We start from the raw sequence: 25,261 nt of genomic DNA on the forward strand, positions 1-25,261 counted from the left end.
AAATGAATGAGCAGCACTGCGAAGGTGACTGTGAAGAAAGGATGTATGCACATCATGTATTATTTTGAATTTACCCCTTATGTAGGCACTTGTGTCTTGCGGGGTTATTGACTCAGAGGATGTCCCCGCAGAGATGCCTTCAGCCACAGGGCGCCCACTGTTTTGGCTGAGGGCCAACTGCTCAGCCTCTGTGAGTGGTGGTGGTGGAGGACCCCCACCTGTTTTTCGGGCCTCTGCTTTTTTTCTGTTGGCTATAACGGGGTCACATTTGAGCATACAGAGTAAGCAAATATGTACTTGTAATGTGCTCAGATAATTTCAATAAGTGCTTACAGAAGGAAAATTAATGTAGCCTCTAACTGCAATTGATTTACATGGGACAAACAGACCAAGCACTATGGCTCATAATACAATTACACCTCACCTGTTTGGACTATATTTTTATATTTCATTTTTACTTGCTGCCAGGCACGTTTGGGGCCTGTTGGGTTGCACCTGCGCTCACATCACGTCACAAAATAAAATGTATAAAATAACAAATAAAATAACATATGATAAAATAACGTGTTAAATGGGTGGAAATCCCTAGATCAATGTTTAAATTAACACTCACGCATTGACTCTGTCGGCTATGTTTTGCCATGCATGCTCACTTTCTTTTGCAGCTGTCGCTGTGTTACTTTTTTCCGCGGAATTTGCATGTTATCGGCATATGCTGCCATCAGAATTTCGGCCTCAAGCGCTGTGAAATACATTGACCGCGCCTTCTTTCCCTCCGTCTCCATGGTGACTCGCTTAATCTGTGCTCCGCTTATCAGGGCTTTATGTATCCTCGTCCGTGCGCTTCACTTGGGGTTAAAGCAACTCCGCGTTGACTGAACTACTTGTTATCAGCCTTTCTGAAACCGAATATTCCGAGTTGGACAGTTCGGGGTTACTCAACCCTGCGTATCGTTTTTCACTCTGAGTTTTCTAAACCGGCTTCCTGAAACAGGGCCCTGTTCTGTTCTAATAAACCCAAATTTCAGGAACACCTTTGGAGCTGTTCAGTTTTATTCATATAGCACCACTTAGCAGTCAACAAATGTTGTCTGAAGGTAAAGACCCTACAGTGTTAGCACACATGCTCAGTCTGATTTCATTTGGGAAGAAAAGGTGAGTTTAAAAAAAAACTTTGACCATAACTGACTACATATACTGTATCATCAGCTCAGCAACCACAAGGCAGCGATCCTATAGCTACTCTGGATGTTATTATGTCTATAGTATATTATTTTTATTATATTGGTAAATGTTGGGATTGTCGGGTATCCTGTTTGAAGAAAACACGTCGGAGCCACTTAAATGAATGTATATCAACGTATTCACATAAAGAAACATTTGTTTCAAGGAACATAAAAATGCTCAAATTTTAAAGATGACTTATTTTGTTCATGCGTTAGCTGTTTACTCGTTTTATGACGAGTGGATGGTGTCGTTATAGTTTAGTATCCCAGATATCAAATACTGATTGAAACAATGTTAAATCAGTATCAGGCAATTCTGTTGAATCAACACTGAAATCTGATATCTGCAACTCAAGAACTATATAAGGATATTTAACATTAATTGTACAAATGTTGCTGTTTACAAAGCACAGATTATTTTAAGAAGTTTACATTTAAGAATTTGTGAGCAAATGGTGCATTAGGTTGTAATTGTGTGGAAATATGTGTTTAATCAGAATCAGAATCAGAAAGAAAGGGTTTTATTGCCAAATGTTGAGCAGGTTTACAACATTAGGAAATTGCTGCGGTGCTTTAAGGATATAAAGACGTACATTTAATGAGTTACAGTAAAACTCTAAATGTTAATATAAACGGAAAATATCCGTCAATGGTACCAAAATATAACGTGAATTTAACATCCGTAGCCGATTTTGGGGGACGTACGTTGGAAATGCCAGTTTTGGCATTATTTAGGAACAGCTTTCAGATACATAACGTTGCCTCTGTTGTCGCTGCTGATGTGACGTTAAATATGAGGAAAGCAAAGAGGGAAACCTTTACGATGTGTTTTAAACGCAGAGGAACAGTCGCACAGATAACGGCTGCTTATGCGCCATAATCACCACAAATGATGCCATAACACCTAAGCGTGAGCAGCGTGTGGCCAAACAGCATTCAAATTACGTTTAAGAATATGTGAAACAGACGTTTTTGCATGCACATCCACTTTGGTGGTCCACCGTCAGCCCTCCTCAGTGCGTCTGCGCTCTCCCCCCCATTCTTTCCTCCTCTCGCTCTGTTGCTCAGGCGCTGTTCTCTACCTGACAGCAAGCGGAAAGAAACACAGAACCGCGCTCCCAGCAGCTCACCAGCAGCTCACCAGCAGGTATAAAGGGTCGCGCTGGAGGGAGCATCGGGTCCCCGTGCTGAACACTGAGCGGTTGTTGCATACTGCTATACACAGCGGTATGGAGCGCTCCTGATTCCAGCAGGACGCCTGGAGGAGCGCAGCCATTCTTTCCTCGTTACATCTCGGATCTGTTTGGACGTTCAGAGGCCGACCATGTCTGTACGAGAGAAGAGGATCCAGACTAAAGACAGTGTTAGCCTGCTGCCCTGCTTCTATTTCGTAGAGGTGAGTCAGGCTTTGCTTTGTACCTCCATCAAACGCCTGCTACAGCGAGGATGTCATTTGATTTGATCCTATTTATATCAGAGCTGCATTATTATACACGAGCCTCTATTAGTAGGTGCGTTATATGAAGCTTTATAAAAATAGGTAATTCTAATTGGTCAGCATTAAAATGCAATAGCCTGTGATGAGCAAATGGCGCGCACGTTTTCATCGAGATTTTCATCCACTTAAAGTATGTGATAAAGCACAGCATCCCCCCTTTACCCCCTCTGCTTGTGCTCAGCACAGCCACCTGTTCTCATTATCAAAATAGGTCAAGTAAAAGCCAATGGGCTGCTGCTTTTTTCTATTTTTTAAGTAGCTGTGCAGCTGCAGCTATTGAATTTTATATTTCTAATATGTATGATATTAGCTGCTCACACAGTAAAACACTGACATCTCAACAATCAACCGTGGTGATACACACAATATCACAACGTAGCATCATTTCTTAATTTATTTTTAATTTTTTCTGCTTTCTGTCGGATCCAATAGAAAGAAAAATGCAAACCACGAAAACAAATGTTTTTAAATTACATTTTAAGTGTTTGGGTTCAAGAGCATCAATTATGAGACCTCAACATTTCTGAAATATGTGATTTTTGCTTTTTGAATGATACATATCATAATCATCAGATTTTGCAGAAATCATTGCACATTCTCACGTTCAGCTGCTGTTTTTAGCCCAACTTAGAATCGTCCATCTGCTATTCGTTTGTCCAGCCGACCCCCAAAATACAAAATGAAAACACGCTGGTTTTAACTCCTTCTCAATTTAAAACATTTTAGTTGCTGGATAGTTTTTAGGCTGTGAGTATACATCTAAGGGAATCATTAGACGTATAATATACCCTAAACCAAAAAGACCTTCGTCTAAGGACCTGGAATTAGTCTCCTGCCTACTGTAACAAAAGGAGATCAGAGTCAAAATTTCAAGTTGCAGGGTCTACACGAAAATGCTTTAAGCAGAATATTATGGAAAACGTGTATAAGTGCATGTTAGGAAGCTGTAAGGTTTAGTCAGTAAAAAGAAAGTACACCTGCCAATTGTAAGTCTTTACTTCTCAGGAATAATACCACGATCTGAAGCACTCTGGCATCAGATAATGGAAAGAATCAAAATATTACGAGGTTAGTTCGGCCTCAAACACTGTGATGAGGAGTCAAGAAAGCTGTGGATAAACTAGAGACCTCAATGAACCAAAGCAATGTTTTAAAGAACAGTGGATCAAAATGAGTGTTGCTCACTATGTGTTTATACTCCTCTCTGCATTTAATTATTAGTTTAATTAATTATTAGTTACTATTAATCTCTGTCTCTCTTCCACAGCATGTCTTTATCCTGTCTTCCTTCTCTCACCCCAACCAATCACAGCAGATGGCCCCGCCCCTCCCTGAGCCTGGTTCTGCCGGAGGTTTCTTCCTGTTAAAAGGGAGTTTTTCCTTCCCACTGTCGCCAAAGTGCTGCTCATAGGGGGTCATATGATTGTTGGGCTTTCTCTGTTCTCTTTGTATTATTGGAGGGTCTTTGGCTTACAATATAAGGCGACTGTTGTTATAATTTGGCACTGTATATATAAAATTAAAATGAACTGAATAGAAAACAACTTCTTGAAAGGAAGAGTTCTGCAAGCTGCTGGATTATGGTGTATTGAGTTGTTCACACAGTCCCCCTGCATTGTGTCTTAGTTTTTGTTAAAATGACACAGTGTATTTCACTTGTGTTGTTGTTCTCAGGTTGTATTTACCTAATCTATCAAATTTTGTAATTTCTTGTTATGTCCTGATAGTAAAACCTTAGAACTCAAAGGGGGTGCACTTTCTTTTTTACCATTTTTAGGTGACAAATTAGTGCATTTAGTGCAGCCATGACAGAAGCAGATGAAGGCCAACAGTGTAGCGGTGCATTTTTATTTTCACACACATTTATATCAGGAAAATCAGGTTAAAAGGTCGGTTACAAGATAATGAAAATGAACTGATGATTTCAAACACTGAAGCGCTGCATGCAGCTTCTGTTGGCCGTTGCTCATTCCCCCACTGCTATCTTTATGCATGCCCTAATTCACTGCTGGCCTTTGGCTCTACAGTTATACAGCATTATGTATAATACATGACTCCCTTTAATACTGTGTTATAGGTATTTCTGGAATGACTGCAACATTTCCATGAACGTCTCTCTCAGCAGTGACATTGTCAGGGGATTCCCTGGATTTTGTTTTGGGAATCTTTCATTCACACAGCAGTGCGACCTCACTGCAGTTAATGTGGCAGAACAGTGGAAGTCAGCCTCGAGCTTTTTAGAATCACTGAAGCAGCTCACTGAAGGATTTTTGCTTTTCTATTTTTGCAAACAGCAGGAGGCTTAAAGTAGGTCAGTGCTGAAAGTTTACTGTGCCCAAAGAACAAAGTCCCTCGTACTTATTGTTGTGGTGAGAATGATGTGTACACCGATCATGGGCATGCATGTCATGCTAATGTGAGCTTCACATGATTTCTTTGAAGTCTTGTCTTTGCAGGGTGGACTGATTGTTCAGCATTCACCTTTAATACTTAAAACAACAACAATTGAAAGCACAAGTTTTAGTTAATGTTGGAGTTTCTCTAATTCACATATGCTCAAAAGCTTAAAACATCTAGCTGTTGATTTGAGGTGAAGTTGAAGAATTTGGAGGCAGTCCTCCTCCTCCTGTTTACTTTGTGCAATGTACCAGTACCACTGGGAGCAAACAGCCCCAGAGCATGATCCTACTGGGAGCAAAACAGTAAGTGAGTTAAACGTATTTATATGTCATTAAAGTGCTTCACAATACAACCAGAAATATAAATAATAATATAAAACATTAATTAAAAGCTTGTTTGTATAGAAATGTCTTCAGCTGCTTTTTAAAGAGTCGATGGAGTCTGTACAGCCTAAAGACAACAGAGCTCCACAGCCTTGGTGCCCAGGACCAACAGTGACCTCTGACCTGACGACCTAAGTGCTCAGGATGAAGTTTCAGCAGGTCAGAGATAAACTGGGGAGCCTCACCGTGCAGAGCTCTAAAAGATAAAACTACAATTTTAAAATGAAACCTAAAATTTACTGACAACCAATGAAGAGAAGCCAAAACTGGATTCTGGAGCGTTCTGTACAGTCTGAAGGCGATCCAAAGCTGATTTGAAACAAGTAAAAAGACCACTACAATAATCCAAACGAGAAGAAATAAAAGCAGGTTCTGCCTTTGACACCAGCAGTCTGAGTTTAGAAATGTTTCTTGGATGAAAAAAACAGTTGTTTGGAGTGTTTGTCAAGCGACATTGAACTGTCAAATATAACACTCAAATTTCTGAGACAGCCAGAGCATGCTCGGCAGCTGGAACAGTTTTCTTAGGTTTCAAAGCCTCGCTTTTACTCCTCTCGCCGTTGTGGCCACGTAGCTCAATTCTCGTCTCATCGTTAGAACTGCAAATGTTCAGTTGAGCTTTGGAGGAGTGGATTTTGGAGCAGTTTGCAGTTTGACCCTGGAAAAGGTGTGCTTATGTACATTTGTCTGAACTCATTATGTTGGAATCTGCAGTTGTTTAGGAAGAGTTTCAAGAGACCTACCAACTAGTGTAAATTTGTAATTCTGCTTCTTTGACTTGACTTTTGTTGTGAATACCAGTCAGTCCAATGACTGTTGTTAAATCCTTGCTACGCTGCAAAGAGAAACGAGTAGTTGTGGTAAATAATGAGCAGTTAATAGACTTTGGTCAAGTTAGAAGACACCGTAGATCCTTTAGCACCACTTACTGAAAGGCTTGAATGCATGTATATATTTGTATGTATACTTCTGACCCTGTGTGGATTAGATCAGTAGTCCCCAACCTTTTTTGCACCACAGACCGGTTTATGTCTGACAATATTTTCACGCACCGCCCTTTAAGGTGTCGCAGATAAGTACAACAAAATAAAACCAAAAAAAGGAAGAAGATTTATTCATAACAGACGGGAAAAGACCCAGGGACACCGAGTTAATGATAAAAGCCCTGAAAACCATATTTCACACCGAAGCCTCAGCTCTCGCGGCCCGGTACTAAATGGCTCAGGACCGGTCCGTGGCCCGGGGGTTGGGGACCGCTGGATTAGAATAAATCTAAAATAAAGTGAACCTTGTTCACCCACTTTCTTTTTGAACATGAATATTGTACAATCATTCTACCCCAGGAAAAAACATTTGAGGGGCAGACAGTAAGCAGGGCATTACTGCTAATCGAGTGAGTCAGTTTTGTGCAATTATAAGAGAATCACAGTTCATCTGCGTGTTTTAATGCAGCTCTGGAGGCTTTGCTGCAGATTTTCTCTGTGTAAAACAAACGGTGGTGGATCAGGTGCTCTGATGAAGGAGTCCTGTTAGCGTTAGTCAAGGTTTTAATGGTGAGCACAGTAACAGCGCGACTGCTTTGGAGGCTAGAAACATGTTTTCTTCACTCTGCTTGAGATCACGGTCTCAGTAATGGCTCCGCCTCTTCGTTCTTCACGGTGCGTAAACAAACGCCGACTCCATGTTAAACTGTGAAAGTGTCATCACGTCTGCTGCTGTTGTGTTATCAGTGTTTCTGTTTAAAACTGGCGCGTCACAGAGCCGTGCCTTCAGTGAAGCATCGAAGAAAAGAATTTGTGTCGAGAATTTTTTATTATCAAATTATTCGAAATACTCGATGAATCGTTGCAGCTCTATTTCCAACTAGAGCATGGATCACACTCGTCAGGCTCCCCAGGAACCTGATGTGTGTGCCAGGACACCTGAGAGGAGAGGTTGCCTGCTTTGGAGGAACAGTGTGGTGTTTATTCTGGTTGTGTAACGCTGGAGAAGCTCTTCATGCATGTATTCGTCTTACAGCTTGTTTAATGTGAGGAACAGAGAATCTGTTGTCTTCCACTGTGTGACAAACTGAGCCTGACTCTGTGCGCCTCGTCCGCTGTTTTCTCAGCCTGCAAACTGCAAAGCAAGCTATTATGTGGCTGCATGTCAAACAGCAAACTATCTGGATTCATTAAGCTTTGATGCTATCAAGTATTTCCCTCAATATTCATTCAATAAAAATGATATATGATAATAATAATACATAGTCAGCTTTATCACGGCTTTAGTCTAACATGTGCTTAACACGGTCTTTTAAGTTTGCCCCAAAGGTTTTTCAGAATGCTAAAAACTGACAATGTTTTTCAAGGTTCTGTGGTTCGGTGGCTAAAAACAGAACTTGTTGTTTGAGACAGATGTCCTGAGCGTATGTGTGAAGCAAAGCTGCCAACATTTATTTTATGTGCCATTAAAAGTGTGCACTTCACACAGCTAGTCCTGACTTACTGCAGCCTCAAATTCTGCCAAGAGGCTCTTGTACATCAGCCATGGAAACAGTTGGCATTGCCACCCAGTCACACCTGACACCCCCGTGCTTTCAAACAGCTTGCTTCATCTGTTGGTCTAATAATAGGAACACACAGAGCAGAATGAGGTGGAAACAGTCTATTTAGCCCTTCATCCATTCATCTTAACTGCTTATCCAGCTTGGGCCAGTGTGGGGACTAGACGCAGAGAACAGCCTGGGCAGGTCACTGAGCTCAAACAGACAGTGCTTATTAAATATTTCCTACAGAATTTCAGTGAGGATTACTGAATATTAACACGTTTATATAGATGTAAATATCGCTGAGGTTTGGTTCAGCTCACTGGTGTGACTGCACAGTCCATAACTCAACATGTTACACTGTAGTGGGACAGTTCAAGCTTCCAAGCCTTTAGTTTATGAGCACTGTTGCCTTTTTATGGGTATTTTTCAAGCTAACATTTGTTAGCCTCAAAGTTAGAGAACAGCACAGGCCTGGAAGTTTGTGCAAGCAAAGATGACACAGACATCAGTACAAGCTACATATGAACTTAATATTATTGTTAAGACAAAAAACAGACAAAAGACTTGGAGACGAGGAACAAAGTTTCGTTGATTGAAGTTGCTGCAATATTCTTTTTCTTGTCACGATAAGAACAGCTCCACCTCCTTTGTTTACTGTTGTTGGCAGTCACATCTGATTTGCTTTTCCTCTTCTGCTTCAGATATTATTTAGCATCAGCTGACAGCAGGTGGACTTCTATTCCAAATGTTATTTGACAGTAAACTGAAAGTGGGTTGTGAACCTAAATAGATTCAACCTGTTTCGAATGTTCTCCTGGTGACGTGAGTCATTATTAGCAGGAAGTTTCACTAAGCCTCGTGGATTTTAAAAGATTAATGTTTGATTCCTGTAATACTGCGATTGCCAAGCAATATTTACGGGAACACAGACAAAAATGAAAAAGTATATATATAAGTATAAGTAAGTATATATGAAGGTATTTTTAGTCTATGAGTCTCAAAGTTTAAGGAAGCTGCAACTAATGTAATCATGCTGCCTGCACAGTTTGGTGATTGGATACTGTAGCAACTATCCAGCTACTGTGGGTCGTCCTCAATAAGAGTGAGAGCACTTCACTGTTTTGTACAGTTCAGTTACTTTTTGCATGCATACCTAATACTGCTGGGTGCATACTATGACCCAGCCAAGGAGCAGTCTTTCTTTAGAGATTCTCACAGCTACCTACTCATTAGTTATTATTCATCTCTAGCTACAGAGCTAATCTCTCTCTTCGACAGCATGTTCTCCTCCTCCTGTTACCCCAAACTGGCCCCTGAGCCTCTGTCAGAGGTTTCTTCTTATTAAAGACGGTTTTTCCTTCTCACTGTCATGAAGTGCTTTCTCAGAGGGGATCATTTGATTGTTGGGCTTTTCTCTGTATTATTGTAGGGTCCTAACCTTACAATATAAAGAGCACCGTGATTTGGCACTGCGTAATTAAAAATGAATTGAACTGAACTGTGTGCACTGCTCCGCCTCCATGTGCATGTCGTGGGCCTACATGTGTTATCTAAGGAGAGGAGATTCTCAGCTAAATCACAGCCACACTTCTTCCTTCTGCAGCTAAGCCAGAACAAACACAGCTGACAGCCACAGCAAAGCTTCAGCAACACTTGTAGGATAAAGAACAACTCTGTTGTTCGACTGACACATTTCATCTCGTGCCCTTCACCAGGGTCATGGTGACAGGCTTTTTTTTAATGCATCTTGGAAGTAGGTGAAGTTGTGCCAGAAACCACTACTTCTGCAGTAGTTCAGTCATGAGTTTGCTGGGCTCCTAAATAAGACTTTGAGTAAAAATGCAAGGCACAATCAATTTTATTTGCAGTTTTGAAATAAAACTTATGATATGACAAAAAGAAAAGGGCAATGAGACACAAAGTAGGCTGGCAGCGAGTGTTTGCATATGTAGGCCAATGGAGGATCTCTGCTGGGCTGAGCTATCCCACAGGAGACGAGGCTTTTCAGAGAAAGGCAGCATAAGCAATGCAAGACAGTCTTGGCTCCGATCACTCTGCTAATCTTCCATTCTGACAGCACTGGTCGCTTTGCGAGCCTTCAGTTGACTCACTAATCACTGTCTGTAAAATAATTGTGTTCATTAGGTATTCAGTCAAATAGTCATTACTTGGGTAAACTAGCCTATCACTAAAATGGTCCAGTAACCCTCATTCTGTTTGTCTTCTAGCTGAGTGTGAAAAGCCTTTGCCTCTGGATGCTGTACAACAGCCAAGCCTGTTTTTGAAATATGTGTCAAGTTGGGTGCTTCAGATGCTTTAGATGCTTTAGAAAATGTTGTTTTTTCTTTTCTATTTATTCTCTGAGAAACGGGGAATTAATATGACAGAAATATCCATAGTACCAGTTTGCCCAGTGGTAGAACTCTCCATCTATGTACAAATGTGTTGTTAAAATAAGTAATTGACATCTATCCGTCTGGAAAGTGTTACAAAGCCATCTCTAAGGCGTGAACCACAGCGGCAGTCAGAATCCATAAAAGGAGAAAATATAGCCAGCCTACCAAAATTACTGCAAGAGTGCAACTAATCCGAAGGCAAGAAAACCATCCAAACATCATTAACCTGCAGGCTATTTGTCTCAGTTAAGGTCAAAGTTCTTTGTTCAACAACAAGAAAGAGACTGGACAAGTGGCATTGATGGCAGTGTTCAAAGGAGAAAACCACTGCTGACAAAAAGAACACAAAGACTCGTCTCTTTTGGGCCAATATTCTGTGGATTGACAAAAGTGGAACTTTTTGAATGTACAACTTCCAAAAAGTTCAACTTTGGAACTTACATCCCATTACATTAGTGTCTTAAAACTAACACATTTGCTGGAAGCATCAAACATGGCGGTGGTAGCATGATGGTTTGGGGCTGCTTTGCTGCTTCAGTGCTTGAATGCTTCGCCTCTACTGATGGAACCATGAATTCTGCTCTCTATCAGATAATCCTGAAGGTCACAGACATGACTTTCAACATTTTGCTACAAGTCAGACACTTAACCCACACATTACAATGAATAACAGGGGTTTTTAATCGTATATACAGAAACCTGACAGAGATGACTGGCAATACTTTACCTCAAACAACTGAATGGATACATACGCTGTTTGAAGCAACTATTTAAGATAAGATAAGATAAGATAAGATAAGATAAGATAAGATAAGATAACCTTTCTTAGTCCCACACGTGGGAAATTTGTTTTGTCACAGCAGGAAGTGGACAGTGCAAAAGTTATGAGGCAAAAATTAGAATACAATAAGAATAAATACAGTACACAACTGTACAGAATAGAATAAAATAAAATACTATATACAGTAGAATAAAATAAAATAAATATACAATAAGATAAAAATAGAATACAAATACAAATACTATATACAACTGAGTAAAAATACAACGATGACAGAAAGGATTATTGCACTTAGTATTATTGCACATGTATGGATGTGTGTGCTTGATCAGTTAAAGTCTTTATTATGGAGTCTGACAGCAGTGGGGAGGAAAGACCTGCGAAATCTCTCCGTCCCACACCGTGGAGCAGCCCGTGATGCACTAAGTGTATTTTTTAAGCCACTTATTGTGTTTGTGTCAAGAGATTTTTGTTTTTATATAATTTGATCAGCTTTATGAAATGTGTTTTTCTGTTGTTTAAGCAATCTAAATGTCTATGTGATCTTTCACCTAATAACTTTCTGATGAACTTATTCAGCTACTAAATCCACTTCCTGTTTTTTCTGAGAACAAATGTAGAAAGGGGAAATAACCCGTTGCTTTGGGTTTGTGCAGAGTCAGAGTGACGTTGTTACTTTTACACACACACAGACATGTATAAAAATAAAAGTACGCAGGCAGCAGGGCGCAGTTGTAGGGTGCGTTTGCTGCTGCCCACATGTGTAAAAACGACTGCAGTCTCTGTGTTTTCTAACTCAGGTGTCTTAGCTGAAGAATTACAGGGTGATTTAAAGAAATCCCCTGTCAGTTTGTTTGGTTTTTTTCCACAAAACAGTAAATTTCAGAAAGGAACCCTTCCTTACTATTCAGTTACAATACCCCGTCTGCCTTATATGTTAGGGACTCATCTAATTATTGTGTAGTTTCTTATAACTATTTAAATAATAATAATCGATTGGATTCATATAGCACTTTTCAAGGCACCCAAAGTGCTTTACAATGCCACTATTCATTCACACACTGGTGGAGGCAGCTACAGTTGTAGCCACAGCTGCCCTGGGGCAGACTGACAGAAGCAAGGCTGCCATATCGTGCCATCGGCCCCTCTGGCCAACACCAGTAGGGTAAGGTGTCTTGCCCAAGGACACAACGACAGAGAGTTATTGTCTCATGGTTGTAGTCATTTTGTAGGAGTGTATTTATTTTTTGCTGCTATTATGTATAATGTCACTTATTTTTCTCACTGTTTGGTGGAGCACCACTGTTTTGCTAAATTAGCTTCTGTGATGTCACTGGAAGTGTTACTTTGTTTTGTTTTTATTCATTCATTTTTGTTATAATCCAACAGAAACACAACGTTAACATTCTCTGACAAAGGAGCATAAAAAACAAACATATCCCAGACCAAGATCAATAAAATAAGATATCATAAAGGGAATTTACAACCTTATAATACAGCATTCCAGGATTCTTGTTCATTCACCCAGGTATCTGGTCATTTTCAGTTGTCATTCACTCCTTTGTGTGAACTCTTTTCAGTATGTTTCCATTGTTATGGACGGTGGGCTTGTTTCTTTCCATTAGTATCTGTAGAATACAGTTTTTGACTGGACTGTATGTCTCTCGAGGTATAGCTCATTTAGTGGAGAATTAACTAGAAGGATTTTCTCTGTTTCTTCTTTGATTCTTATCCAGAATCCTTGGATTCGGACATATTTCTATATTTTAGGTTTTTTTTATAACATGGGGAGATAACAAGAGGTGTATTAAAAATCAGATCTTAAATTTCCAATCAGATTCTCTCCACAGTTGACTAGTTGACTGCTTATTCGCCTCTGTCAGTGCGCCCCAGGGTGGCTGTGGCTACAATGTAGCTGCCATCACCAGTGTGTGAATGTGTGTGTGGATGGGTGGATGACTGGTTGTGTAACGCGCTTTGGGGTCCTTAGGGACTAGTAAAGCGCTATACAAATACAGGCCATTTACCATTTATTCCCTTGTGACAGGGGTTGCACAGCTCTTCCGATACATTATCAGTGATAATAACACTCAATAGTTCCCATTTCTCCTAAATATGTCCTGTATTTTGGCAGGACTCATATAAGGCTTTTGTATTTATGAGAAACATGTTCCTTAGTTGGGAGATGTTTTTCTTCTATGCTGTTAGGATCAATCAAAGCTCTTTCTTTGTGGTTCAGGATGTAGTGTCTTATTTGAAGATATCTATATGCGTGTTTAGAGGGGAGTTGGAATTGTTCCTGAAGCTGGTTAAATGACTTGTTCCATTAATGAGTTGATTTATTGTATTAAGGCCTGCATTGGCTACCTACTAAATCCACTGTCCACACAGGGACAGTTCTACATTGCCTCTCACTGGCATGGCACTTGAGACAGATAAAGAGCCCCCCAATTTTTTACTTATTGTTGTCCACACCTCCAGAGTATACTCTGGAGGTGTGGACAACAATAAGTAAAAAATCTTATTGTATCTTATTGGACAAAACATATATGTTTTGTCCAATCCTTTTCTATTTTTAGGTTTTTGTCAGATTTTGCATTAATGAAAGGTAAAGTGTTGGAGTCCCCGCCATAAGTAAGAGTCCTTCACCTTTTTCATCTTCATTTGGAGCATATAAGCCTCCAGTTGTTCCAGTTACCATCATATAACGGCCTTCATCATCCTGAAAAACCTTTCCATTACTGTAATAAGCACATTTGTTAAACAGGACAGCAACCCCTCTGTTTGTCCTGCTCCTGCAGGATGCATCATATTCTTGGTTGATGTTCTGTCTCAGATGCGCGAGTTTATTGAATGAGAGCTACAGAGCACCGCAGTCTCTTTAATTGTCCGAGGATTTTTTTCCCTTAATTAGGTTATTAATTCTTTTTACGTTATAACTAACGAAGTTCATATCTGTCATATTCGCCACATGATGGCATATTCCCCTTTGTGTTCTAACATGTGTATAATGTATACATGCTTAGTCTGTAAGTGAAAATGTAAACTATGTCTGTAATATGTCAGAGAGAAGGAAAAAGAACAGGGCTTCCACGCTTCCAGTCGTCCACATTGTGGACAACCCCATTTATACTGGGGCAGAGAAGTGTGACCCTCCTTCTCTGTGGGAAAAAATGCTTAATGCACAAATAACCAATATCCCACTGTTGTGTAAAAATGAGTGTGGTCCACTCATATTAATCCTACACATCCACCGCCTGGACTTTATGAAGCATAATGTTTGTAAATATGTGACAGTTTACATCTATATTTTGGGGCGATTGTGGCTCAAGAGTTGGGAGTTCGCCTTGGAATTGGAAGGTTGCCGGTTCAAGCCCCGGCTTGGACAGTCTCGGTCGTTGTGTCCTTGGCCGAGACACTTCACCCGTTGCCTACTGGTGGTGGTCAGAGGGCCCGGTGGCGCCAGTGTCCGACAGCCTCGCGTCTGTCAGTGCGCCCCAGGGTGACTGTGGCTACAATGTAGCTGCCATCACCAGTGTGTGAATGGGTGGATGACTGGATATGTAAAGCGCCTTGGGGTCCTTAGGGACTAGTAAAGTAAAGACTAGTATTATAAATACAGGCCATTTACCATTTATATTTTGGCAGGAACAAATATCCAGATATACTCTGTCTTCTTTCTTTTTTCCTTTACTACATGTCAATCAGCGTACCTTTAAGTTACTCTAGCATTTAACTCATTTAAAGTTCTTCCTGCATGAGGGCTCTTAGGTCTGATGTTGACAACGCTGTGTCTCTTTGGGTCTTCCTGTTGCATGTCCAACCTTCCTTCCGCTCGTCTTCGATGTCGCACCATGTTCTGACTCTGAGCTCTTTCAGCAGCGGTCTTCTCTCCTGCATCCAGTTTTATTCTCAGGTTTGCTGGGTATAGACATTTCGCCTGCACCTTGTTGCTTGATAACCTCATATGTTCTGGTTCTCTTCTTCTGTAGGTCGGACGAGTAGTCGTGGTCACAAAAGATTTGTGTATCTTTGAAAAAGACTTGTCTCTGGCTCCATGCTGTCTGTATGGTCATCTCACTATGATAGATCTAGGAGGCGTCGTGGGGTCTTTAGGTCGAGGACCACATGAAGGATGCACCCTCTCAATGATGATACCCATCTCCATTGGGAGTTTCAGTGATCCAGCTTCTGGTTAATTTTGATCATATCATTTCCTTCACTTCCCTCTGGAATCTGAAAAATCCACGTTGTTGCGTGTCAGTCTGTTTTGTAGCAGGAATCACAGCGCCGTCTGGTGTCGCATAACTGTGTCTTCTGCTAGTTCTTTCATCTATTGGTCCAATTCGCTTTTCGAGTTGGTCTCTAATATCTGTGACCTCTTGTTCCAGTCTTTCGAGTGACATCTTTGTGTGGTTGTGTCCATCTTGGTTCTCTTTACGTAGCTTTTGCAGTTCTTCCAGTAGCATTAGATCCGGCTTTGTTTTTTGTTCATAGTCATTTCATATAGGTTTTCTGTTCACCTGGCTGTTTAACAGCCTGTTGACTTCAGTCATCCCTTATTTCGTGTGTTGTGTGGCGGCGCTTTGTTGTTTTGCTGCTTCACCGGCATCACCGGAAGTCCGCCTGAAGTGTTTCTTTTTTAGTCACTATGTGTTTATATACAACTCTGCATGTGATCATTAGTTATTATTAATCTCTGGCTCTCTTCCACAGCGTGTCTTCGTCTCGTCTTCCTCCCCTCACCCCACCCAGTTACGGCAGATGGCCGCCCCTGAGCCTGGTTCTGCCGGAGGTATCTTCCTGTTCAAAGGCAGTTTTTGCTTCCCACTGTTGCCAAAGCAGTTGCTCATAGGGGATATAATAAGCAAACTTACAGAAAGATTACTCCCCTGTCTCTGCCATCTGTTGTGGCGTCTTTCAATGGTGTAGAATTATAGGAAATTAAACATTGCCAATTCTTAAAACTTAGACCCTGTAATGATGGGTTAAAATATATGTGGAACGTGCATATCAACATAAAAATGTGATATTCAATTTATGTGAATAAAATCAGCATGTACTCATGTACATGCTGATTGTTGGGTTTTTCTCTGTATCTATGAAGCGCCTTGAGGCGACTTTTGTTGTGATTTGGCGCTATATAAATAAAATTGAATTGAATTGAATTCGTCTTGATCACGTAGTTTCTGTCAGGGTGGTGAGGCCATTATGGAAAAATGCACCCAAAAGCAGAGCGACAAAGACTAAGATTTACAGAGTTTACTTTTACACCAGAGAATGAAGATAAGTACAAGTCTGGGGAAGGAACACACAGGTTTCTTCCTCGTCTGAAGGATGTATTGACTAGGGATGGGAATTGATAAGAATTTGGTGAGTCTGATTCATTATCGATATTACTTATCGATTGTCACTGGGTTCTCACTAGTGCCGCTTAGTGATGGTGGTAACTCTCAAAGACATTTCTGCAAATATCTGCATGTTGTATTGTCAAATGTTTGTGCATGTTGGATGTATTTCCCCTCTTTGTTGTGATCAGTGTTGGGTTGTTACTCAAAAAAGAAATGTATTACACACATCACACAGAATGCTTTTATTCAAAGTACGTTAGTTAATCACTCCAAGGAGACAATAATTCATTATATTGCTCATAGCGTAACTCTTGGTTTTTAGCTAGCTTAGTGTTAGCATGCTGTCTGTGCAGGTGCTTGCAAAGAGCCTAAGTTGTGTTAGCAGCATAATACAGTTGTTTCTGTCCTGGATGCAGTTTGCACTTTACCATTAGCTCTCGTCCTTAAAAATACAAGTAATGTCCAAATCCGCCCTATAAGTGCCCAACTATTCCAAAGATTCTCCCTGGATTCAAATTCAAATTCAAATTCAAATTCAAATTTTATTTGTCACACACACACAACCATACACAGTATGACATGGGGGTGAAATGCTTGTAGCTGTACAATGCCCGACCATTAAATGACAGAAGAAAAGTTTTACAATATTTACAATTTACAGTTTACTACAAAATTTACAAATTAACTTAGGAATTTACAGTAAAGAATGTGCAAATAGCAGAAGAGATTATAAAGATAAGGATTATAAATTATAGGAATTATAGGATTATAGGAAATGTGTGGTGGTGCGTGTGGTGACGTGTGTGAGAGTCCAGTCTTATAGTGACGTGTGTGGGAGAGTCCAGTCCTACACCTGGTTCAGGCCCCGAATAGCCTGGGGGAAGAAGCTCCTCCTCATTCTCTCTGTTTTGGCCTTAAGGGAGCGGAAGCGCTTCCCAGACCTCAACAGTGAGAAGAGTCCATTGTTGGGATGGGAGAGATCCATCATAATCTTCCTAGCTTTGGACTTGCACCGCTTGGTGTAGATGGACAGCAGGTCAGGGAGCTCTGATTGAATGATGCGTTCGGCTGAGCGCACCTCTCTTTGCAGATCTCGTCTGTCCTGCTTGGTGCTGTTCCCAAATCAGGTCCAGATTCTCAGCAGGGTTGAAGATTCAGCTCTCACATGCCAGCAGGCCATTAATCACTGAGATATGAAATTATCCTGCGGGCCGGATATAATTGTATCATGGGTCACATGTACGTTTGACTTCCCTGGCAGGATCGATAGGCCACAGCCTAACAAGAGAGTATAGTTTTTATATACCAATACATGGAAAAAGAAAATTTTATAGTAAACATTTTAATTTTGAATCAGTCACCTTATAGATGTTATGAATTTTGGTTCTCTAGGAAGTTTCATCTAGATTAAACCGGTCATGTAGGAGGAATTCAGGAGCAATTATGGAATTATCTTTGTCTAACATTAAAATTAGTTTGATGATCTGAAACATCATCGTCATCCTCATCATCAGCGTTTATTTATATAGCACTGTAAAAACACACCTGGGAGACCAAAGTGCTGTACAATACAAATATAAATATAGTAATAAAATAGCAAAAAGCAGACATAGCAATAAAATTAATAAAAGTGTCAGTTACCCACAGAGTTAAAAGCCAGGGAATAAAAATAGGTTTTTAATCTGAACTTTACAACTGGCACTGATGTAGTCTGTCTAATATGGAGAGGAAGGCTATTCCAAAGCATTGGCGCTCCAACAGGAAATGCTCGGTCTCCTCTAAGTTTTAGCCGTGACTTTGGGACCGAAAGCAACAGCTGCTCAGCTGACCGAAGTGAAAGAATGGGGACGTGGGGCTTCAACAAATCAGACAAATAAATAGGTGCCAGGCCATTTAGAGATTTAAAAACCAATAAAAGGACTTTAAAACAGATCCTAAATTCAACTGGAAGCCAGTGTAGAGAGGCCAAAACCAGAGTGATGTGGTCGAATTTCCTTTTGCCAGTTAAAGATCGTACCGCAGCATTTTGCACTAGTTGCAAGCATGACAAAGTGCCCTGCCCAACCCCTATTAACAGAATTCCGATAATCCAAACGTGAAGTAATAAAGGCGTGAATAACACTTTCCAAGTCACGCTTGGAAAGAAATGGCTCAACCTTTCTTTAAACATTCTTAAACATTTAAGTTTGACAAAAAGCTGAGAAATCAGGAAGGAGGTAAAGACTTTGTCATAGCGCTGTAGCTTGGTTATACATTTGATGCTGAATCCTCTTATAGCGAGTTTGGTATTCCTTCAAACTGTAAATGCATCACTCAGCAGCTTCAGGCTAAATCAGTGCCTCCTCCTTTATGTAACTACACTGACACATGTGGACGGTGGTGCTACAGAGGGTATCTGCCCCCAGCAGGATGTAATCACAGCTGCAGCACTAACCCTCTAACCTGGAGGCTGGTTCCAAAGGGCTTTGTGTCCATTCTACTTTTGTGTGACAGAATTCACTTTATGACATTTTTAACTTTCTGCTGATATACTGGAATTACTACCAGTGAGTCACTCAAAAAGCTCTATGACTGTTGGTGCCATTGGCCCAGGACCCACCAAAAATAACTGCCAGGAAAAGCCCACTGGAGCCTGCTTTCCATTTTTACACATCTATTATTCAAAATGCACTGTCTCTACGCTGTGCTCTCATCTCTGTAATCACTAAGGAGCTGCCAGGAACACATACGAGCCAGTAGAAGGATTGTGTCAGAAGAACTTTAAGGGATTTTATATGCTTCAAGTCCAAAATTCTGATCATTATGGGTTACAGCTCATGGAATCCTGTACCTTAAATGATTATAATATTTATTTTCAAATGTGAGTAAATTACTGTTCAAACTCTGTAACTCTGTGTGTTCATGCCAATGCCTGTCCCTGCTTTTACACTCCGGCAGGAGTGTGAACAGTGTGTGCTGTGGGTGGGTGCGGTCCTTGATGATATTGTGTGCCCTTTTCCTGACCCGAGTGCTGTAAATGTCCTGAGTGGTGCTGTTCCCTGGGGTGGCTGTAGCTCAGATGGCAGAGCAGGTCAGCCACTAATCAGAAGGTCGGTGGTTCGATCCCAGGCTGCATCCTGGCTGCATGCCAAATATCCTTGGGCAAGATACTAACCCCATGTTTGCCTACTGGTGGTGGTCAGAGGGCCTGGTGGCTTGCTATCGCCTATGGGTGAATGACTGAATGTAGTGCAAAGCGCTTTGGGGTCCTATGAACTAGAAAAGCGCTATACAAATGCAGGCCATTTACCACACTGTGATGGAGTTTGTCAGGATATGCTCCACTGTGCATCTGTAGAAGTTGCTGAGAAGTTTGGAGGTTAATTCACAATTTTATTGTTGAGCCTTCATGATGATCTGCCATGTGTTATGGGTCCAGGTGAGATTCTCACTGATATGGGTGCCGAGGCATTAAAGAAAAACTTTAACCATTGGAGAAAAAATTATTCATAAACATCCCACAGATGTAATATTATCTACAGCTACTCTTAGTACCATTGATGTTAAGTTAGACTCTTTTTCTCCAATTGATCTTTCTGAGTTAACTTCAATAATTACTTCCTCCAAACCATCAACGTGTCTTTTAGACTCCATTCCTACAAAACTGCTCAAAGAAGTCCTGCCATTAATTAATTCTTCAATCTTAAATATGATCAACCTATCTCTAATGATCCGCTATGTACCACAGGCCTTCAAGCTGGCTGTAGTTAAACCTTTACTCAAAAAGCATCTCTAGACCCAGCAGTCTTAGCTAATTATAGGCCAATCTCCATTAACCTTCCTACAGTAGTTGTCAAACAGCTAACTGATCATCTGAGGAATGGTTTATTTGAACAGCTTTAGAGACGGTTACATTACATTATATAGGTTTCCCTTAGGCCAGGGGTGTCAAACATACATGTGGCCCATGACACAACTATATCCGGGATATGGTATGTTTGTATGTGGGAGCTGAATCCCTGCTGAAAATCCATGGAGAGTCCTTGGAATCATTAGTCTGCTTGCCTATTGATTCTGCTCACAGGTTCTTGCATTTGTCCTTTAGTGCAATAAAAATAAAAGTAAAGTGCAAACTGCATGCAGGACAGGAACATCTGCATACTGCTTCTAACACTCTTGCTCTTTGCAAGCATCTGCACAGATAGCATGCTAACGCTAAACTAGCCAAGGACCCCAAGTGACAAACATTTGACCACACAACATGCAATTAATTTCCACAAATGTAATGTCTTTGATATGCTGCTTACTAATGGTGTTGACTCTTAAAGTGGAGCTAGTGAGAACCCAATGAGAATCAATAAGTAATAACAATAATGGAATCGGAATAGCTAAATTCTTGTCAATTCCCATCCCGAAGACAGCAAGTGTAGTGGTACGTTCCAGGTATACTGAGAGATGGAGGAGCCGGATTTAAGTGCAAGCATGCTGGGGAAAAGTGAAGAAATAAGGGAAAGCATAAAGTGAGCAGCATCTGGGTGCATTTCAATGATATTGGAGACGGGAAAGCTGAGGGCAGAATTTATAAAATTAGGAGCTGACACCCATTTTTATTTTTACCCATTTTCCATTGTGGAAGACAGAAAATTCCAAACCTGTCCAGGCCTTAAACTTCATGTTTGTTTACCCTCGTAAATGCATAGAAACAAGGTTTTTATGAAAACACTGAACAAAAAATTTCCTTGAAAAAGTCTAAAATCTACAGTTCAGTATTGAGTGTTACATAAAATAAAGTAGATACAAGGTGTCTTTGATTAGCAGAGATGCAGAGATGTCTGCATGTACCACAGAGCCATGGCTCAGTGTCTATCTAATTGAGTCTCACAGGCCTGAATGTGCGCTTGAAGCCATTTTTAATTATTAACTGCTCACCAAACACAAACAGAAGCTGAAATTTTGGACTTTTAACTGTATTTTCTTCAGTTTTACTGCTTTTCCTACAGATAAAAACTTCCCTTATGGCCACTCATACTACACAAAGCAATTAAGCAATTACAAATTAACCTGTTTAACTCCAATGCCCTCGGTACCAGAGGTTCTCTACTATAGAAATTTCAGTTTCTTTATAGCTACAGTTAAAAAACAAAACAAAACTGGACAGTCTGGGCAATGAACTGTTTACACATTTCTTCCAATCTAACTCCAAAGAGTCGCACTGACAAATTTCTCTCTCTGTCACAGCATCTTTTTTGTAATCATGTAGAAAAACAATATGTAAGTTCTTTCCTCTGACAGAAAGGAGAATGTCACTGGTGCAGCCCACTTAAGGTCAGAGTGGACTGTATGTGGCCCACAGTGTAAAATGAATTTGACAGCCGTCTCATGCATCAGAAGACATAGCATACATTTACACTGCTATGCAGATGACACCCAGCTCTATCTGTCCATGAAGCCAGATAACACACACCAATGAGTTAAACTGCAGGAATGTCTTAAAGACATAAAGACCTGGATGGCTGCTAACTTTCTGCTTCTTAATTCAAATAAAACTGAGGTTATTGTACTCGGCCCTGAAAATCTTAGAAATATGGTATCTAAGCAGATTCTTACTCTGGATGGCATTACCTCGGCCTCCAGTAACACTGTGAGGAACCTTGGAGTCATTTTTGACCAGGACATGTCCTTCAACGCACATATTAAACACATATAGCCTTCAGTCTTTCAGTCTGTGGCACCAAGGCCGTGGAACAGTCAACCACCACAACTACGTTTGGTTGACTCTGTGGAATCCTTTAAAAAGCAGTTAAAAACGTTTCTGTTTAAATCAGCCTTTTGTTGATCAACGCTTTTTAAATTTTAAATTTTTCATTTACATTTAACATTTTTTATTGTGTATATTGTCTAATTTGTTACTTAACTTTCTGTTTGTTTTCATCTTTGTGTACAGCCCTGTGACAGCCTGTCTATGAAAAGCGCTTAATAAATAAACTTTACTTACTTACTTACTACATAGTACTGCTTTCTTCCATTTGTGAAATATTTCTAAAATAAGAAACATCCTGTCTCAGAGTGATGTTGGAAAAACATGCACTCATTACTTCCGGGCTGGACGACTGTAATTCATTATTATCAGGATGTCCTAAAAACTCCATGAAAAGCCTTCAGTTAATCCAAGTGTTTTTATCTCAGTTTGAAAATCTCTTCAGTGATCTATTGGTTTACCTTTTCAGCTTCATTTACTGATATTCACTGAGGATCATTTCTGTACAATGAAATAAATTCAACGTGGCTTTAGCAAGAACCCAGAACAACAGCACCATCCCTTCTAACCAGGGCATTCTCCTTTGTGGCATACATCTAACTCACGATGTTTCACAGCATCTGAAAAACATTTAATTACTTTGTTAGGCAATTAACAGAGAAATTCAATTAAATGTTTGTTAATTACATAGAGGACAGTGAACTTTACTTATTTCAGGGGTTGGTTACAATAAACTCTACGATTCATTCCGCCTTTGTGAGACTTTTAAATAATGGAGGTGAGCCAAAAAAAAGCATTGATGTGTGTTACCTCACAGCTGAAAGGAATCATGACACTATGAAATGTTTCAAATGCAGTTAGCTGCTATTGACCTGTGCAAATCATACTGCACTCTCAAAATGAGACCATGTGACATAAATTATTCCGCTAAAATCGGCTTTGAAGAATGAAGGGTACAGTATTTCTCCTGGAGCAGCTTCGTCTGCAGTGTTAGCAACGTGAGTCACTGACCTATATTTGTCATATTCACAAGCTGAGGGAAGCTGGCAGCGGCCGGGAAAAAACAGACGAGAAAATGGGAGTCGGGAGGAACGTAGGGATGAGCTCAGTGTGTGGAGGTGGTTCACTGTCAAACATGGATGACTCCTGCATCCATCGTGCTTCCTTTATTCATTCACCCAGCATGTTATATTTAATAGGCATCATCAAAGGAAGATGGACGCTTTCACAGCTCTGATTAGTCTTTTTATTTTTTATCAGCAAACACTAATCACAGCTTGTTTGAATGCACTCTGTGCAGACCGGTGTAAAACTAGCAGGGCTCAACAACCTCATTCACCTCGCAGTAGTGCACACGGGGGCAGGGATAGCTCAGTAGGTAGAGTGGTGGCCCCATGATCGGAAGGTCGGGGGTTCGATTCCCCTGAACAGCTACCCTGAGGTACCCCTGAGCAAGGTACCGTCCCCACACACTGCTCCCCGGGCGCCCAGTGGCTGCCCACTGCTTCACTGAGTGAATGGGTTAAATGCAGAGAGGGATTTTCCCCACGGGGACCAATAAAGTACACCTTCTTCTTCTAAAGAAGCATATAGACCCATCTTCACTGTGTGACTCTTCCATCATTCTCATCTCCAGCATGGCAGCTAAGTCCTTCTGAAGTATTTATCTTTCATGTCCAGGTAATCTGTAGGGCTGGGCAAGGGGTCATCTGCAAATGCTGTTGAAAAATCTACTGTCAAGGCTGGTGTGGGAAGGTTTTTCACAACAGGGTGAGGCAGGAATGATGAGTTTGGTGCCTCAGGCCCCGGCTCATTTCTGTCCACCAAACTGTGGATTCTTCGTCCTTCCATTTTTTAGGAGGTTCCAGCACTTCCAACACTCCTGCCTATGAATGGAAACCAGTGTCCATAGCTGCTCTGGGACCTGAAGAGAGAGAGCAGACACGAAGGTGTTACTGCATGTGCTAGGTTGTGGTGGCCCATGATGATGATGATGGTCCAGGAGAAGCAATGAATCCTGCTTCTGTTTAATGATTGTAGCTGCTATACATGGTTCTAGAATGTTTATGCAACTTACCCTTTGAAAACAATATAAATTGAGAACATAATATTGTCTGATAATAGATGTTTGTATCCAAAAATCAGTGTTGTTAAAGCTAAACAATACATTCTTCCAGGTCTCTGAAACATTAATTAGGTATTAATCATCCATTTATACATTCTCAATAGAAGTGTGTAGGCACGTACGTACTTGGTCAAAATTGAACCAAAAATGCTGGAAAGGCATGTAAAGAGCATGTAAGGGTTGTCCTGGTCCTGCTCTGTCGACCCAGTGTTTATGTTTTTGATGATTAATATTCTTTGATGAATGTTTCCATGGTTTAGTCTCTTGCAGTTCTTTTGTATTTTGTGATTTCTTCTGCGTTTCATGTGTCACGTCTCATCGAGTTACATCCTCGTTCCAGCGTCAGCTCTGCGTCTCTCTTTTTATCTCTTGTTTCCTATTGTATTTACTTCCTGTTCTGGTGTTAGTGTGTTCAGTTTTGCTAACACAGCATACCTTCAGAGTGTTGTTTGTGAGTTTGTGTGTTTAATGTTGGGATTTTCATTTCTTTCTTATTATGTCTTGATTACAAAAATCTCAGCAGAGCAACATTAGATGCTCAAATTTCCGGGCCAAGTAATAAGACAAGCAATTTAATGACTTGTAATGGCTCATTCATCTGTTTTTCTTTTTCTTTTATGATGGTAACAGTCTTGTTATTTTATTAAAGAACACGAGAAATAATTGTCAAGAATGAATGAATGTCATTCCAACTGCAAACAGGGAGAACTGCTTTGCTTTCTACAAAGAAAAGAATATATACACATCATCTTTAAAACCTGGCGTAGGTAGTATGAGGCTTGTTTATGCCATGCTACCAGTAGCACTGGGATGCTAGTGTTCATTGATGATACA

General features: G+C 40.6%; 1 protein-coding gene across 1 annotated transcript in view; it reads left to right on the forward strand.

Moving 5' to 3' along the window:
* Positions 1–2,351: 2,351 nt before the first annotated feature.
* The window catches only part of plppr4b (phospholipid phosphatase related 4b), a 45,672-nt gene continuing 22,762 nt past the window's right edge, over positions 2,352–25,261 (forward strand). Inside the window, exon 1 of the mRNA XM_085417728.1 lies at positions 2,352–2,622. Coding sequence (XP_085273854.1) covers positions 2,551–2,622 — 72 coding nt within the window. The 5' untranslated portion in view covers positions 2,352–2,550. The remainder of the gene's footprint in view (positions 2,623–25,261) is intronic.

The sequence above is a fragment of the Rhamphochromis longiceps genome, linkage group LG9, assembly GCF_057381845.1.
Source record: "Rhamphochromis longiceps isolate RC_006_pf linkage group LG9, R_longiceps_female_GT1.1, whole genome shotgun sequence".
NCBI classification, from domain to species: Eukaryota; Metazoa; Chordata; class Actinopteri; order Cichliformes; family Cichlidae; genus Rhamphochromis; species Rhamphochromis longiceps.